At 49.8% G+C, this 17,908-nt stretch overlaps 1 protein-coding gene across 3 annotated transcripts; it reads left to right on the plus strand.

The window, feature by feature from the left end:
* Positions 1 to 552: 552 nt before the first annotated feature.
* On the plus strand, positions 553 to 17,809 carry selenbp1 (selenium binding protein 1). Of its 3 annotated transcripts, none has more exons than XM_030358898.1 (12): positions 553 to 842; positions 3,589 to 3,639; positions 4,596 to 4,708; positions 5,500 to 5,685; positions 9,482 to 9,602; positions 10,241 to 10,423; positions 11,412 to 11,593; positions 12,268 to 12,346; positions 13,202 to 13,323; positions 14,493 to 14,585; positions 15,494 to 15,612; positions 15,996 to 17,809. In XM_030358898.1, exons 1-12 carry the CDS (start codon positions 839 to 841, stop codon positions 16,156 to 16,158), a joined length of 1,416 nt encoding a protein of 471 aa, XP_030214758.1. In that variant the 5' UTR covers positions 553 to 838; the 3' UTR covers positions 16,159 to 17,809. The 3 variants fall into 3 exon arrangements, with proteins under 3 accessions (XP_030214758.1, XP_030214757.1, XP_030214756.1); XM_030358897.1 differs by having other exon boundaries at positions 592 to 842; positions 3,586 to 3,639; XM_030358896.1 differs by lacking the exon at positions 553 to 842 and adding an exon at positions 1,080 to 1,167 and having other exon boundaries at positions 3,586 to 3,639.
* Positions 17,810 to 17,908: the final 99 nt, after the last annotated feature.

The following is a 17,908-nucleotide window of genomic DNA, read 5'->3' on the forward strand; positions in this document are numbered from 1 at the left end:
AGAGGTAACGTTAGAAGGCTTTAGAAGATGCATCGTGCGAGGGCACATTTCCGACAAATTGGGCTTGAGATATAGAAATAGTATTTTTAGGTTCAAAAGTGAGTCGGGGGAACAAGCACAACTAACAAATGTGGCTGACTAATAATAAATCTGCCAGTATCATTCGGTGCCTTGCACCTAATGCATTGCAGAGTGTTAAATATGGTTATTTTTCCTTTCGATTATTATGAGCAGCCTATAACGAATTAATAATAATTCATTCTAAACTAATATAGCTTAACCTCAATGTCTAGTCTCTCTTTTTCTTCGATTATTATGTGCAGCCTACAACGAATTAATAATTAATTCTAAACTAATATAGCTTAACCTCGATGTCCAGTCTCTCTTGTTAATTCTAAACTAATATAGCTTAACTTCGATGTCCAGTATCTTGGCTGCTAAACATAAGGCAATCATCAAGTCCAGAAAGTGTTCAGAAAGTTTCAAATTGTTCCAAGTTTGGAGATGCTGGCTTCCTGCCAGCAGCTTCCACCAGAGGGTCCATGTCCGGTGGTCTGCGTTATGCAAGCAGGCCCTATCCCTATCACTCAAATGCAAAGACGTGCCTTCCTGCAGATCCAAACAAAAACTTGCAAACATTGCATGACTGGCATAACAGCTATTACCAATTCACTGGAGCAACCTTTTTCGTAAGGGTTGCACTTTATCCTCGACGCCCATTCGCCAGGCCGGGGTACCGACTGCTGCTCCGCCCCCCACCGGGTGCATAGCCTCGGACCCGGACCGCACTGCCCTACAAACGGACCCCTTTCTCCGGATCACCTCCTCCAGCTCCACGATGGGTCAGTGTTTGGACTTTGTTTAATTCATATTTCCTCTTAGAGCGTCCTGTTTTGAGCGAATGCATGAAGCGCTACTAACCGGTGCCGGGATTCTGATAGGAGATAGGCTTAGCACTTGCTTTTGGACGATTTATTTTTATTTTTATTGCGTCTAAGTCCTCGATTTGATCAGTTTCCTGGGAAAATAACGTCTGTGATCAATTAATGATAGGAGGCGCATTTGACACACATTTGATTCAATCCTAAATCCCGATCTATATGGGAAATGCATGTTTTGAGAAGCACTACAGCCGGAGGCGGATCACCACGTCCAAGTCCAAGACCGGTCAGTTCATGGACCTGGGTTGATCTCCCTTTTCACTGAGGCTGCCTGATGCAACGTGTGTTCTCCCTGCTGGAGCTAGCTCTTAGAATCCAGCTCACTTGTGCATAAGTTTTGTTTCTGGTTCTGGCACTTGGTTTTGGCTGACTAACATTTTGGAATTTGGTCTTGGTTGCGGTTTTCCACAGTTTCTATGAGTGATTTTGCAGTGGTGACAAATGAAAGCTGCAGGATTACTCCTATAGGAGGTGCATTCATTTGACCGATTATTTAATCAATTCTAAATTCTGATCTTAAAGGAAATGCATATTGAGCTTGATTATTAAGAAAATGTTGTTTTGTGCCATGTGTAATGCATTCTAGACATTAATGACAAATTAATTTGTATGCAATGTAGTTCAACCGATAGAGACCAGGTACAGTGGTTACACCTTGAATCCCTCCAATCAGAAACAAGCAAGATATTACACCCTTCCTCTCAGTGGCGGCTCCTGAAAAAAATCTCAGGTGGGGCTATACTTTCCTGATAATGATTAAGGAGACCCATTCAATAGGTGCACTAAATAGAAAAATAGAATAAATAGCAGCTCCACAGTTAATTATTTACATGAATCTAATGTAGTATGATGTAAAATAGCTAAACAGGTGAAAACATGTCCGGCAACAACATAAAGACAGGGGCAGCATTACAAGTTAAGTATTTATTGACAGCACTGCGTGGGTATCAACTGGTGACATTCTTGAGTGTCATGTAAAAGCAAATGTTCTCCCTCCCAATAGCCGTAAATCCCATCTCAGTCAGCTCCAACAACTCCAAGATAGTTTGACTGCACTGCCAATTGAAATGTTGCAAAGGTTATGAAAGCTCTTGAACCTACAATCTGAACAAATACCAAGATGCTGTATTTTCAGCTGATTTTGTATTTCATTTGTGCATGAAAAGACATTGTTTGTGCAATGTTGAGGAATGTAAAATGATTGTATTTCTATGTAACACTTTAAGAACTTATTTAACTTTTTTAAGGCAATACTTTCAAGGTCAGTCAATACATTCTTGACTTGAAATGCTGCCCCTGTCTTTATGTTGTTGCCAGACATATTATCTCATACAACTTTAGATTCATGAAAATAATTAACTGTGGAGCTACACCATTTTTGTTTATGGAGTTACAATCTAGTGGACACAAGAAGGATCTCTCTATGAGTTATTCATCTAACAACAAATTGATACTGTCCTGCTTAATGCACCTATTGAATGGGTCACCTTAATCATTATCGGAAAAAACCCTGCAGGCAGGTTTGTGGGAGGCCGGCGCTCCAGCGCCCCCTATGGGCGAGTCGCCTCTGCTTCCTCTGCATGTCCTTATTTAGATCTTCCTCTTACCCGCAGAACAGGAGACCTGAATCACATTAAGACTTCCAGGGGAAAAAAAGGGTTATTCTTTTTAGTCAAAATGCATCTTTTCTATCAGATGTATTCTTTGGATATTACCGTCCCTTCTGACATACACACAAATGTGTAGAAGTATTAATAAAATAGAAATGACTGACTGACGTTTCTATTTTAGTGAGTCAAACTAGCAGTCAGGCTGGTTCACTTAAGGTGAGACATGGTGACACAGGGTCGGTTGTTACGCCTGGTTACAACCGACTCTGAGCCAGGTATATATATATATATATATACATTTATATACATTTAAAGTCACATGAAGTGAATGATGGATAAGCTTTTCATTTGAGTACTTGATTGATAAATTATGTATAATTAAGACATGTTACAACCGTCCCTGTACACTGTACTTTTCGTAAAACCCCAGTGGTTGAAAAATGTAAGCACAGAAAAGAAAAGTTTAATATGGCAAATTGGCTATACAATTTTAATAAACTTGAAATGTTCAATAGAAAGTTCACTAGTAAGTCAGATCCATACATTTTTATTGAAGATAATTGTGATGAAACATGAAACACATTTTCCCCTTATATGGGGAAGATATTGGCTTGAAATTCCAGGATGATCATAAACTTAATGGGGGGGTTTGGTTTTTATTAGACTCAAACGTAAACGTTGACAAACTGCTAACGAAGTTCAAGTGCAACTCTATTACCGAGGGCCAATAGCAGCGGGGCCTATTCATGGTTTATTTACATTATCTAACATTGTTTTCATGGTGAACTATCTACTTGGTATAAACCGTCCTAACCCTGAACCTGTTTATTCGTCTCATTGGTCCCTCGGGGTCATGTGCTCTGCAGATGTTTACTATGTGCTAATCCGAGCTGTCGCGACATACGAGTAACACAGCGCCTCCTTTAAGAGTCTGCTCTCCCGTTCACCTCGGATGTTTTGAGTGTCACGTCAGGACCTACCAGCCGGGCATCCTCTAAACACATGAGATGTTTCTGCTCTGTGTTCCCGCTCAGCAGCCTGTCTCTCTTGTGGACCGGGATACAAGACACCCCTGGACGCCATGAAGGGTGAGCCGTCCAACTGTCACTCTCTCTTCACTGCACTTCTCACATTTACTACTCGCAGACACTTTTACTCCAAAGCGGTTCACAACCATTTCCCACACACATCCACACACCGACGACAGAGTCAACCATACAGGGCGACAGCCAGCTCGCCTGGCTCAGGAACACCTCGACACTCTAGGAGGGAGCCAGGGATTGCACTTGCAACCCTGCGGATAAAATTCAACCCGATCCACAAACTTCCCGATTCTTCTCAGATCTGAGTAACGCCTGGTTATGGGAAACCAAGTCGGGTGATTTCCTAACAACTAGTCATCATCGATCCCAGCAGCTGGACCACATACTCCCCAAGTACCGGTCGCTAGGCAGTCCTTCATAAAGAGGCGTCTTCATTGAGGGATGAGACTTGACCTGACATACCGATCTGCGTCATCAATTAAACAGCGAATGTTTCTTTCTTTCTTTCTTTCTTTCTTTCTTTCTTTCTTTCTTTCTTTCTTTCTTTCTTTCTTTCTTTCTTTCTTTCTTTCTTTCTTTCTTTCTTTCTTTCTTTCTTTCTTTCTTTCTTTCTTTCTTTCTTTCTTTCCTTTCTCTCTCCCCCTCCCCCCTCACGGGGTTCATACAGTGCGTAGTCAAAGCACATAAAAAGTGAAATAGGATACTGGCTTTTGCACGGTACGATGTAATGTAGCGTGAGCAGCAATGAGTGAAGACTGGAACATTATAGGAATCTGAGAAACCTTCTTTCTGCCCCCCACTCTCTCCCTCCCCTCCCCCCTCCTCTCCCCTCCCCCCTCCCTCCCTCCCCCCTCCCCCTCCCCTCTCCTCTCCCCTCCCCCCTCCCTCCCCCCTCCTCTCCCCTCCCCCCTCCTCTCCCCTCCCCTCTCCCCTCCCCTCCCCTCCCCCCTCCTCTCCCCTCCCCCCTCCTCTCGCCTCCCCCCCCCCTCCCCCCTCCCCAGGACCCAGGGAGCAGATCGTCTACCTGCCCTGTATCTACCGCAACACGGAGTTCATGAAGCCAGACTACCTGGCCACCGTGGACGTGGACCCCAAGTCCCCCACCTACTGCCAGGTACCCCCTACACCCCCGTACCCCCTTAACCCCCCTACACCCCCGTACCTCCTTAACCCCCCTACACCCCTGAGCCCCCCCTGAGCCCCCTACACCCCCGTACGCCCTAAACCCCCCTACACCCCCGTACCCCCTTAACCCCCCTACACCCCTGAGCCCCCCCTGAGCCCCCTAAACCCCCATACCCCCTAAACCCCGTACCCCCCTCACCCCCCTACACCCCCGTACCCCCTTACCCCCCTACACCCCCATACCCCCTCACCCCCCTACACCCCCGTACCCCCTTACCCCCCTACACCCCCGTACCCCCTAAACCCCGTACCCCCCTCACCCCCCTACACCCCGTACCCCCTTACTCCCCTACACCCCCGTACCCCCTAAACCCCGTACCCCACTCAACCCCCTACACCCCTAAAAAAAAATCTCAAACCTTTCCCCCTGGAATAGGGTTGACCCTCCCTGGCCTCACTGGCTCGGTCACATGGCAGCCACCATACATTTTTTAAAATTGTTATAAACTTTAAATATTCAATAGGAAGCTGACCTTTGACCCCTCTTCCTGACCCCCCCCTCTCACTATGTAGTTGACCTTTGACCCATCTTCCTGAGCCCCCCCACCTCAGTATGTAGTTGACCTTTGACCCCTCTTCCTGACCCCCCACCTCGGTACTCCTCACTATGCGGTTGACCTTTGACCCCCCCTCCCCCTCAGTGCTCCTCACTATGCGGCTAACCTTTGACCCCCCCCTCCCCCTCAGTGTTCCTCACTATGCGGTTGACCTTTGACCCAGGTGATCCACCGGCTGGAGGTGCCTAACCTCCGTGACGAGCTGCACCACTCCGGCTGGAACGCATGCAGCAGTTGCCATGGCGACGCCACCAAGAGCCGCAGCCTCCTCATCCTCCCGGCGCTCATCTCCTCCCGCATCTACGTGGTCGACGTGGCGACGGACCCCCGGGCACCACGCATGCACAAGGTCGGTGGGGGGGGGGGGGGTCACAAGGTCAGTGGGGGCGGGTCACAAGGTCGGTGGGGGGGTCACAAAGTCACGAGGTCAGTGGGAGGGGGTCACAAGGTCATGAGGTCGGTGGGGGGGTCCCAAGGTCACGAGGTCGGTGGGAGGGTGTCACAAGGTCGGTGGGAGGGGGTCACGAGGTCGGTGGGGGGGTCACAAGGTCACGAGGTTGGTGGAGGGGTCACAAGGTCGGTGGGGGGGTCCCAAGGTCACGAGGTCGGTGGGGGGGTCACAAGGTCGGTGGGGGGGGTCACAAGGTCGGTGGGGGGGTCACAAGGTCACGAGGTCGGTGGGGGGGTCACGAGGTCGGTGGGGGGGTCACAAGGTCACGAGGTCGGTGGGGGGGTCACGAGGTCGGTGGGGGGGGTCACGAGGTCGGTGGGGGGGGTCACAAGGTCACGAGGTCGGTGGGGGCGCACAATTAATTTTGTACGCGTAGAAAGGTTCACACTAGGCGGTCATCTTTGCTGAAATATCTATCGTTTACTTAAATTATAAATTAATATTTATGTAGTCGGTCAAAGTAAAGAGGAACCCACCGGAGAAGGAGATGAGAACATAATTGTATCACAGTGCGACCCACGTACCACGCTTCACATGGGGAGGTCTTTGGCAGTACACAGCCCTGAAGAAACATAAAAACTATAACTACAACAAGTTCTAAATATATTATGCTTATCTTTCATTGATGGCAGTCAGGCCAGAGATCACAGCCTCACACACTGTGTCTGAACCCGGTCAAGTCAGTTCTTTTTTTATAGCCCTAAATCACCTTTATGGCGCGTGTCCACTGCAGGGTGCGGAACGGATCGGATCGCAAAGGTGCGGGTCGGGTCGCGTTTCCACCGCCAAAAGTGGGCGTGACCCGGACTTTGCCGTACCCGTTCTGGCCCCGTTCTCGGGACTCCTCCGTTGGGGTACCGAAAACGAGACGAGACGCCTGAAAGGTTCCGGGGAATTCTAGCTACACCCCCCCTCCGTTGATTGGTCGACAGAATCGTCACTTCCGGGCGACGCGGGGATAAAAGCGAACAAACAGTAGCCTCGAGGTATTATTCTTTACAATCATGTTGCGTAAAACGCTTGCTTGGGCGAACAAGGAGCTGGAGACGTTCGTCTGCATTCTTGGGGAGGAAGACGTTGTTTACGATGTTTACGTAGCTGCCGCGGCGATCGACATTCGGCCTACCACCAAGGGTACTGTCGGCAGTGGAAACGCGAACTCGGAACTGAGCTGGGCTATACCGCCCCCTCCCTACCGCACCTTTGCGATCCGATCCATTCCGCACCCTGCAGTGGAAAAGCGGCATTACAGGAGGCCTTTACTGGCCATACATCTACGTATGACCCCCTTTAACCTCTGTCAAGAACCATCTCAAAGGGTGGTTATCTGAGTGAACACAAGAGGGAACACACTGTTCCAGTTAAGTTTCTTCCAACGGTGCCAAAGAAGGAAATCTGATCATCAATCTGATCCCTCAGTTGTTTACAAACTCTGATAAGGCTCGTATATGTTAATTTATATTTGACATCCAAAACAATTTGACTTTCATTCCTTGTTCTTTTCGGAACACAACACCAGTAGCCATGATTGACAGTTTCTTGGCTGCCTTTTTGACAACCCAATAAACCGCTACCGGTTGAGCGGGGGCTTTTTAGACATGCTTGTAGCGTTGTCTCCTGGCCTACACACGACAGCATGATTGACAGTATGATTGCCATTCTGCTCTTTTCCGTCAGAAGTGCGTCAATTAACCACAACGGCGCTCAACGTTAAACCATGGTCATTTAGTTCCGCCCCTAAGAATGCTCTGTTTACAGATGGGAACCAAATATAACAGCAAGACAGAAACCAGATATTGAACTAACAATGTGAGGGAGCTACGCTCCCACCAAAACAGGGATTTCTTAGAATGACTTGGAAGGACAAACATGCTGCATATAAACACGTTATTTCTGCAGTGTGCTTTCAACACTGTTGTCGTCCGAATAAGCCTGACTAGTTGAATCAAGAGTTGCTGATGAGTAACTCAAGTATTCCCATTATTCCATCCTTCCCTGGGTCCACTTCCAAAACCTTTTCCATTTTCCACTGGTTTTGTGTTGTGGCACTGTCTTGCAGGAGAGGTCTCTCATGAAAGTGCTTGAGGAGCAATGCTGACACGTGTCTCTGGGCAGATTACTGGATGCTCCCCATGTGGTTGTAGGGCAGCAGGAATAAATCGACTCCCACTCAGAGGATGCCTTGGTCCGTCCGGGACTTGTGCAACTTGTTGGCCTTGTCTTCCCCTTTTTGAAGCTGGAGGCACTGCCTTTCCTGAGAGAGTTTTGCTTCACGAACCATCTTGATTATGGTCCGCTCGGTTCCTCTCCTTTTCCCTGAACTAGTGGCTTCACCAGACCTTGGCCTGAGGCCTTTGGTCCACCAATCGGAGTGGATTGCATACCGAAGCGGCCGGTCTGACGGTTCTCTGAACTGGAACAAGTCAGAAGCCACTGACTTCTTTACCAAGACATCTGGACTTCATCTGAACCTCACCCAGACCATGTCCAGTTCTTCGGCGGCCTCAGCACATTCTCCTTTGGGCATTGTGGCTCTCTCTTGGAGATTAGGTTTTGCAACCGTGTTTGAGTTTGCCTGTGTCGTGTATCATTGTCCAACCACTGTGCAATAAACCGGCTCCCTGCACCCCCCCCCACCAGCGTCCTTCTGTCTGGAGGGGTCCGGTTAAGGTCAGCTAGGTGGGAGTGTGGAATCCCCCGACAGGGCGTCTAGCGATGGACCTCGTCACAGATTGTTTTGGGCCGTCTCTGAGACTTTATTTGGTCGCTACCCCATTTAGTGTAGGTTGGTTATCAGCTAGTCATTTATTAACTCGGATCCACAGTCCAAACACGTACTCTTCCACCTGGGGGCGGGGCTTGACTTACAGCCGTGTGATTCAGGTCAAACCCCTCCCACCCTTCTTCTGATTGGTCTCTCCTCGAGGAGGAAAAAGGCAGTTAGGAATATAAAATGAGTGTATGTTTGTGTAGGTACGTGCATGCGTGTTTGTACTAGCTTCAACGATAGATGTTTTGCATTCCCTCACGGCCGTGGCAGTACTGGCAGGCTGGCCTGACCTGACCTGGGGTTCCATGGGAAACTCGGTGTGAGATTATCTGCAGGAAGGAGTTTGAAAGAGGAGCACCCAGCATTAATCCCGTTAATAACACACTGTGATCCAACGGTGTCAAAGAAAAAGTCAGACTCAGTTATTTCTAAAGTCGTAGAACTGCTATGAATGTTATTTCAAATTTGAGATGATAATTTGTTTACCGAGAAGCAATTAGAATTTTCAGGGCTGCACCTCTGTTAATAATATAGACTTGTTTGTCAGTTGGTTGTTGGTAAATTGCAGGTTGTTGCTGAAGAGCTTAATGCCTGACTTTTGGCAGTACTTCATGTTCGCCTCATGATTACACAGAAAGCAGAAGCTTAAGGTGTCACGCTCCCACACCTAAAAAAATGCATAATCGGATTATACATTTATACCTCCTTTTGATGACGCATCCCAGACTGGGTTCAGACATTTTACCTAAAGAGGGAATGAAGCCAATCCGATTATCATTTAATCAGACATGCAAACATGCCCAGACACCCTCTTGTGGACATGCCCTCTGGGTTGTGTTTTGTTTTACAAGCACTGAGGGGTGCGGGGTGCTGAGCTGAGCCTGAGGACGTTCCTCAGCTGAGCGTTCGGTTCGGTTCTTTCAGATCGTGGAGCCCACGGAGCTGATGTGGAAGTGTGGTCTGGCGAACCCTCACACCAGCCACTGCCTGGGCAACGGGCAGATCATGATCGGCTGCATCGGAGACCCGTCTGGGAACGGCAAAGGTAGCTCCTGCCAAAACCGCCAGGTCATCGTTTAACCGTTTTTACTTTCCCGTGATGACATCATAACCATAACAAATCTAGAGGCAGGTTCGAGGTGTACGTCAAATGTGTTCCATCTTGTAAATGTACAGTGAATACTTTCCATTGCCAGCACATACGTTCACAAAATAAAAAACACAACTAAAGACAGAATAATTTAGCATCCGTGATTAAACAATTGCTAGCTATTATAACCTAACTAATTGTCCCCCTCTAAGTCATATTAAACATAGGCTATTAAAGATAGGATTCCAAAATTCTTGATTTAGGGTTTCAGAGGGCACTACAACTCTCTGGAGTCAGAATGGGACAGTATTGCTCTCCAAAAATCCCATGAGGCATTCTGAGGTACAAGCCAAATCTGTGTTCCATAAGCACCACTGTATCAGCCACACCACCACAACACATGACTTCACCGAACACATCTGGACGATGTTTGGCCGGAGCTCTTGAATGAATGAACCCGGCTTCCAAGAGAACTTGCCCAGGGTCCGTTCTAGGACTGAGGTTCTGCTGCAACCAAGAACCCGTGCCGACGCCATGTCCTCACCGGGCCTCTCCCCCCCCCCCCCCCCCCCCCCCCCCCCCCCCCCCCCCAGGTGGGTTTGCCCTGCTGGACGGGGAGTCCTTCGAGGTACTGGGGAACTGGGAGAAGCCGGGCGACGCCACGGCCTTTGGCTACGACTTCTGGTACCAACCGCGGCACAACGTGATGATCAGCACCGAGTGGGGTGCCCCCAAGGCCCTGGCCAAGGGCTTCGACATGCAGCACGTCAAGGCAGGTGGGTTGTCTGTCCCCCCCCCCCCCCCCACTGGGCTCCACACCCCACTCTGGGGGACCTCCGGGAGGGAGGGAGGGAGGGAGGGAGGGAAGGTAAGGTAGGGGGAAGGTCGTTTTAAACGACGATAGCTGTCCGGGAATCAAAGCTTTGTGGTCAACTCTCCTGGCTTCACTTTAACATCCGTTAAACCAAGACCGTTTGTGAAGATGACGTCTGATGACGTACCGATTCTGCCAGATGGTGTTTGGCAGGAGTGGCTCACCGTACAAGTAGTCTAAACACAGCGACCAAAGTGCTCTATTGCTGCTGTTTGCATACGTGGCAGCCAGCCTAAATGCCAGCCCATAGACGACTGAGAGCCAAACCCACACTCTCATTCATCCCATTTTGGACCGTGTCTTTATTCATGGTTCAAACTGAGTTTTTCAGTTAGTCGTCTTTTAAAAAAAATGTGATGAAATAATTATAATATCGATACGGCGATATGTCTTCGCCGCTCTTCATGTGCTACGATAGTCGACCGCGTTAACGCAATCTTATTTTAACGCGATTAATACAAATTGATGCACTAACGCACATTCTCTTTTTTTTTTTACTACTTATTTGAATTGAAGTACACGTGTAGTAACTGTTCTACAATTGTACTAATTGACTACCTGTTTACAATTCCCAAATCGGTGGTGTTCAGTAAGTTTCATATGCAACCCACACTGAGTGAGTCAATAAAACTCCCCCAAGATCACTAGTCTAGTTTTTGCTTACTAAGTACATTTGGTATGAATGATAATGTGTCCTTCCATTTGACATCTCATTTAACTTCAATTGGAGTGGATTTTAAAATAGAATTTTAAAAGTGTGATTATTTGCGGGTTAACTCACCAATACAATTCGATTAAAACTTTCAATCGTTGCCCAGCCCTATTATTATTTTTTATTCTAAAAAATATATTTTAAAAACGACTTTGTCCCGTCTCTGCTGCCCCCGCAGGCCTCTATGGGACCAGCATCCACGTGTGGGACTGGAGCAGCCACGAGAAGCTGCAGAGCATCGACCTGGGCATGGAGGGCGCCGTGCCGCTGGAGGTCCGCTTCCTCCACGAGCCCAGCGCCGCCGAGGGCTACGTGGGCTGCGCCCTGGGCTCCACCGTCTACCGCTTCTTCAGGACCAAGGTGAGCCACCGGGGGGCGCTAGAGGCACGCAGGACCAGGCGGGACCCCGGAGAACACCGGGGGAACGCCGGGGGATCCAGTAGGACCCTGAGGTAGGGTCCATGTGAGCGGTGGAACCCGACGGAACCCAGGAGGACCAGGCAGAACCGTGTAGATCCCAGTAGATCCCAGTAGAACTCAGTAGAGCTCAGGTGACCTTTAGAACTAAGGAGGACCAGGCAGAACCATGTAGATCCCAGTAGATCCCAGCAGATCCCAGTAGATCTCAGTAGAGCTCAGGGTACCAGTAGTACCCTGAGGTAGTATTCAGGTGACCTTTAGAACTCAGTAGAACCGGGCAGAACCGTGTAGATCCCAGTGGATCCCAGTAGAACACATTATAATCGATTTAATCCCGATAGAAGAAGGTCCATCCTGGTGGGTCCCACTGGATCCCAGCAGGTCCCAATAGAACCCAGTCAATTCTAGTGGAACCCAGTAGATCCCAGTTCAAACCTGAATAACACAACTTGAACTTTGTTTCTTTAAGTATATGTGGGTTTTTGTGTGTGTGTGTGTGTGTGTGTGTGTGTGTGTGTGTGTGTGTGTGTGTGTGTGTGTGTGTGTGTGTGTGTGTGTGTGTGTGTGTGTGTGTGTGTGTGTGTGTGTGTGTGTGTGTGTGTGTGTGTGTCCAGAAGGGAGACTGGACCACAGAGCTGGTGATCAAGGTTCCCAGTAAGAAGGTGGAGGGCTGGGCGATGCCGGAGATGCCAAGTGAGTCGTTCTCCACCAGTTACACTCTATACACACTCTATACACACTCTATACACACTCTATACACCATTGGTTCTCAAAGTGCGGCCCGCGGGCCAATGGCGGCCCGCGGAATAATTCCTGGCGGCCCGCAATGACATACATAATTGTGTAAATTCTAAAAAAAATAAAAAAAATAAATACGTTTTTCTTTTTTATTATTATATCAATTTTAATTTAAACAATATAAATAAATATAATGAGAAAAGTCGACTCTCTCTAGCTTTCAATTAAATCCTTTTACATTTGTTAGTTTTAATCCGACTGTACATTACTTTGAAAGGCTGAACCTCAGTTTCGTGATTTAGACCTCACTTGACCTCACACCCGGATGTCCACGGTGCAATGTTTTTTTTGACCACTGGGATGCTGGCGGCGTTTCCCGCCAATTTCTTTTTCCTTTGGCGGCCCTCAGTCAAATTTCTGGTTCCTAAATTGGCCCTCAGTTGTCAAAACTTTGAGAACCCCTGCTATACACCTTCTACACACTACATATGCTCCACACATGTATGCTCAAAGCGCTTTGCAATATAGCCCAACATTCACCTATTCATGGACACATTCACACACCGACGGCGGAGTCGACCACGCAGGGCGACAGCCCGCTCGTCAGGAGCAGTCGGGGTGAGGCGTCACGCTCGGGGACACCTCGACACTCAGCTAGGATGAGCCGGGGATCGAACCAGCGACCTCATGGTCACCAACAAACCGCTCAAGCACCTGAGCCACATGCCGCGTGCACCAACGGCTGCAGGGTTGCGTCTGAGCACGTGCAAGAGAGCAGACCTTCTGATTGGCTGAGCTGTGTCGCTGCAGGTCTCATCACGGACATCCTCATCTCCCTGGACGACCGCTACCTGTACTTCAGCAACTGGCTGCACGGAGACATCAGGCAGTATGACATCACCGACAGGAGCAAGCCGCGATTGGTCGGCCAGGTGAGCTCTTCAATAACGTCTGGGATGAGGTTTTAAGGTTGTGCGTCTATACCCGCACAAGATTGTTTGTGTGCGTTGCTGTCCTCGTGTGATGTGTGTCAGTGTCTCTATCTGTCTAGTATCTAGTTAGGACGGGTAGTTAGGACGGGTAGTTAGGACTGGTAGTTAGGACAGGTAGTTAGGACAGGTCGTTAGGACCGGTAGTTTGGACCGGTAGATAGGATCAGTAGTGAGGACAGGTAGTGAGGACCGGTAGTTAGGACCGGTAGTTAGGACATGTTGCTCGGGCCGGTAGTTAGGACTGGTAGTTAGGATTGGTATTGAGGACCGGTAGTGAGGACAGGTCGTTAGGACCGGTAGTTAGGACCGGTAGTTAGGACCGGTAGTTAGGACCGGTAGTGAGGACCGGTAGTTACTGAGCCTAGTTTGATCAGTTCACTCCAGGCCGTATGGAAAGACGTACAGTGGGGCGACACATCACAGCACCTACGTTCTGTCTGCCTCCCTGACTGGTTCTCTGTCCGTCCGTCTGCCTCCCTGACTGGTTCTCTGTCCGTCCGTCTGTCTGCCTGACTGGTTCTCTGTCCGTTCGTCTGCCTCCCTGACTGGTTCTCTGTCCGTCCGTCTGTCTGCCTGACTGGTTCTCTGTCCGTCCGTCTGTCTCCCTGACTGGTTCTCTGTCCGTCCGTCTGTCTCCCTGACTGGTTCTCTGTCCGTCCGTCTGTCTCCCTGACTGGTTCTCTGTCCGTTCGTCTGCCTCCCTGAATGGTTCTCTGTCCGTCCGTCTGTCTCCCTGACTGGTTCTCTGTCCGTCCGTCTGCCTCCCTGACTGGTTCTCTGTCCGTCCGTCTGCCTCCCTGACTGGTTCTCTGTCCGTCCGTCTGCCTCCCTGACTGGTTCTCTGTCCGTCCGTCTGCCTCCCTGACTGGTTCTCTGTCCGTCCGTCTGCCTCCCTGACTGGTTCTCTGTCCGTCCGTCTGTCTGCCTGACTGGTTCTCTGTCCGTCCGTCCGTCTCCCTGACTGGTTCTCTGTCCGTCCGTCTGTCTGCCTGACTGGTTCTCTGTCCGTCCGTCTGCCTCCCTGACTGGTTCTCTGTCCGTTCGTCTGCCTCCCTGACTGGTTCTCTGTCCGTCCGTCTGCCTCCCTGACTGGTTCTCTGACCCTGCAGGCGTTCCTGGGGGGCAGCATCCAGAGCGACGGGGCCGTGCGGGTGCTGGAGGACCCCGAGGACCGGGAGCAGCCCCCCCCCTGCGTCATCAAGGTAAACAGAACCCCCCCCCCCCCCCCCCCCCCCTCATCTGGGGACCCCCATCCATCACTGCCAACCCCTGACACGTGTCTGTCCTGTCTGTCATGACGTTTACATTGAGGGCGTTCATCAGACGCTTCATCAGACGCTGTTATCCCGAGACTTACAGTCAGTACATACTTCAAGAGGAACAGCAATATATCGCTGTCGGTACAGTAAGGATGTTCATGGAACCAAGTGCCAAGCATTAGCAATCACTAGGTTAACCCATTCCCCGATAGCTAGGATAAGATGCTACACGACGCTAAGCACTATTTTTTTAAGTGCCCGGACGACGTACAAACATCATACCTGTTCTGACCTGAAGCCTTGACTGGAAGTGGGGTCAGAAGCAGTGTTTCCTTTGTGGTTGGGTGTGTGTTGACATGCATGTGATCCCCCAACCCTCATCCACTTGATCAAAGGATTAAACCTTATCTGTAAGACAATGTTGTTATGAGGTTGTTAGTATGGAATGAGGCAGGATGTTGGATCTGTGTGTTTGTGTATGTTTAGGATTTTGTGTGTGTGTGTGTGTGTGTGTATCTGTTTGTCTGTGTGTGTGTGTGTATCTGTGTATTTGTGTGTATGTGTGTGTGTGTGTGTGTGTGTATCTGTGTGTGTCTGTCTGTCTGTGTGTGTGTGTGTGTGTGTGTATCTGTCTGTGTGTGTGTGTGTGTGTGTGTGTGTGTGTGTGTGTGTGTGTGTGTGTATCTGTCTGTCTGTCTATCTGTGTGTGTGTGTGTGTGTGTGTGTGTGTGTATCTGTCTGTCTATCTGTGTGTGTGTGTGTGTGTGTGTGTGTGTGGGTGTGTGTGTGGGTGTGCGTGTGTGTGTGTGTGTGTGTCTATCTGTGTGTGTGTGTGTGTGTGTGTCTCCCAGGGTAAGCGCGTCCAGGGGTCTCCCCAGATGCTGCAGCTGAGCCTGGACGGTAGGCGGCTGTACGTCACCACGTCTCTCTACAGCGCCTGGGACAAGCAGTTCTACCCCGACATGCTCAAGTAAGACCAGGAGGCCGGAGCGGCCCCCTCCTGGGTCGGATCTGACTCACTGTCTGACTGCGCTGCTCAACGGCGTGTTTCACAATCCACTGTCTAACCCCTAGTTCTTCTTAATGGCGTGTTTCTGTATTCACTGTCTATCCCCTAGTTCTTCTTAATGGCGTGTTTCTGTATTCACTGTCTATCCCCTAGTTCTTCTTAATGGCGTGTTTCTGTCACCATCGCTAGAGAACCCTTCAATAAGAGCGAGTGCTGTTAGCAGTTCCAACGCTAGGTGCTGTATCGGCATGCACTCGGTATCGGGCGATGCTCCAGTTAAGGAATCGGTGTTGGGTCGGACAAGCAGGTCTGGGAACGTGTCTGACCGTGGGTCCTTCCTCCAGGGAGGGCTCTGTGATGATGCAGCTGGACGTGGACAACGTCAACGGGGGGATCGTCCTCAACAAGGACTTCCTGGTGGACTTCGGGAAGGAGCCCCACGGCCCGGTGCTGGCCCACGAGCTGCGCTACCCCGGGGGCGACTGCACCTCCGACATCTGGCTGTAGGACCCCCACATCTGGCTCTAGACCCCCACATCTGGCTGTAGACCCCCCACATCTGGCTGGCTCTAGACCCCCACATCTGGCTGTAGACCCCCCACATCTGGCTGTAGACCCTCCCACATCTGGCTGTAGACCCCCACATCTGGCTGTAGACCCCCACATCTGGCTGGCTGTAGACCCCCACATCTGGCTCTAGACCCCCCACATCTGGCTGGCTCTAGACCCCCACATCTGGCTCTAGACCCCCCACATCTGGCTGTAGACCCCCCACATCTGGCTGGCTCTAGACCCCCACATCTGGCTCTAGACCCCCACATCTGGCTGTAGACCCCCCACATCTGGCTCTAGACCCCCCACATCTGGCTGTAGACCCCCACATCTGGGTGGCTCTAGACCCCCACATCTGGCTCTAGACCCCCCACATCTGGGTGGCTCTAGACCCCCACATCTGGCTGTAGACCCCCCACATTTGGGTGGCTCTAGACCCCCACATCTGGCTCTAGACCCCCCACATCTGGCTGGCTGTAGACCCCCCCCCCCACATCTGGCTGGCTGTAGACCCCCCCCCCACATCTGGCTGTAGACCTCCCACATCTGGGTGGCAGTAGACCTCCCCCACATCTGGCTGGCTCTAGACCCCCCACATCTGGCTGTAGACCCCCCACATCTGGCTGGCTCTAGACCCCTTACGCCCGGCCTTAGCTCTAGACGCAGCCCCTCTCCTCTAGCTGTGGACTGAACCTACTATCCCCAGTCCAGGGGCCCGGGACCGACTCGGGGCCCTCCATCTCTCACAGGCATGCCTTCAGGCACGCACACACAAACTGGGGCGCACGCACGCACTCACTCGGGTGCGTGCGCACACACCCACGCTTGCACGCGCGCACACACACACACAAAAACAAACTAGCAAATAAATAAACGCTCATACAGAGTCGGACGCACACAAACACACAGACAGAGAGAGACGGACACAGACATACACACAGACATACACACACACACACACACACACACACACACACACACACACACACACACACACACACACACACACACACACACACACACACACACATTGGTCTTACTGTATAAATCATGTTAGTTTATATAGGTTACTAAAATCCAGTAATGCTTAACACATGGTAATCTTGATCGACAGCACATGCTGCAGTAGAAGAATGCAGTCTGAATGGAGCTGGGGGGGTTCGTGGTAGTTCATCCTCTCATCTTGTGGTTTGTGATTCACTTTGATTGTCCGGCCCAGGGGTTAGTGTTCCCTGGGGTCGTCCCCAGGTCAAAGTAGGCTTTAGAACGTATACCAGAAATACTATGATACCTTCAAGGAAATTAATAATAAAAAAAACCGTCCTTTTATAACACGAAAACATTCAACAAATGGTACTGTGAATGTTGTTTAACAGAGCCTGTTGCCATGGTTTTCCACTTTTACCTGGCCTCAATCGTTTCTGAACGCTGGTAAATGATTCCTGGTAATGAATTGAACATTCCAACACTCTGACGATAAATCAGAGATATCACTAACATGGGTTATGTTATTAACATGAGTATAGATTCTGATTCAGCACTTTACTGTTATGACACTTATGCCGACCCTCCCCACCAAGTCTTAAATAAACACTTGTATATCATGTTTGCTCTGTTTATTTTTCTGAAAAACCCATTTGGTCAGGATTTGCAAGACTTTATTAATATCCTGGGAGCGAAATCCCTGATCACTCAATGCGTCCTC

Source organism: Gadus morhua, chromosome 6 (assembly GCF_902167405.1).
Source record: "Gadus morhua chromosome 6, gadMor3.0, whole genome shotgun sequence".
NCBI classification, from domain to species: Eukaryota; Metazoa; Chordata; class Actinopteri; order Gadiformes; family Gadidae; genus Gadus; species Gadus morhua.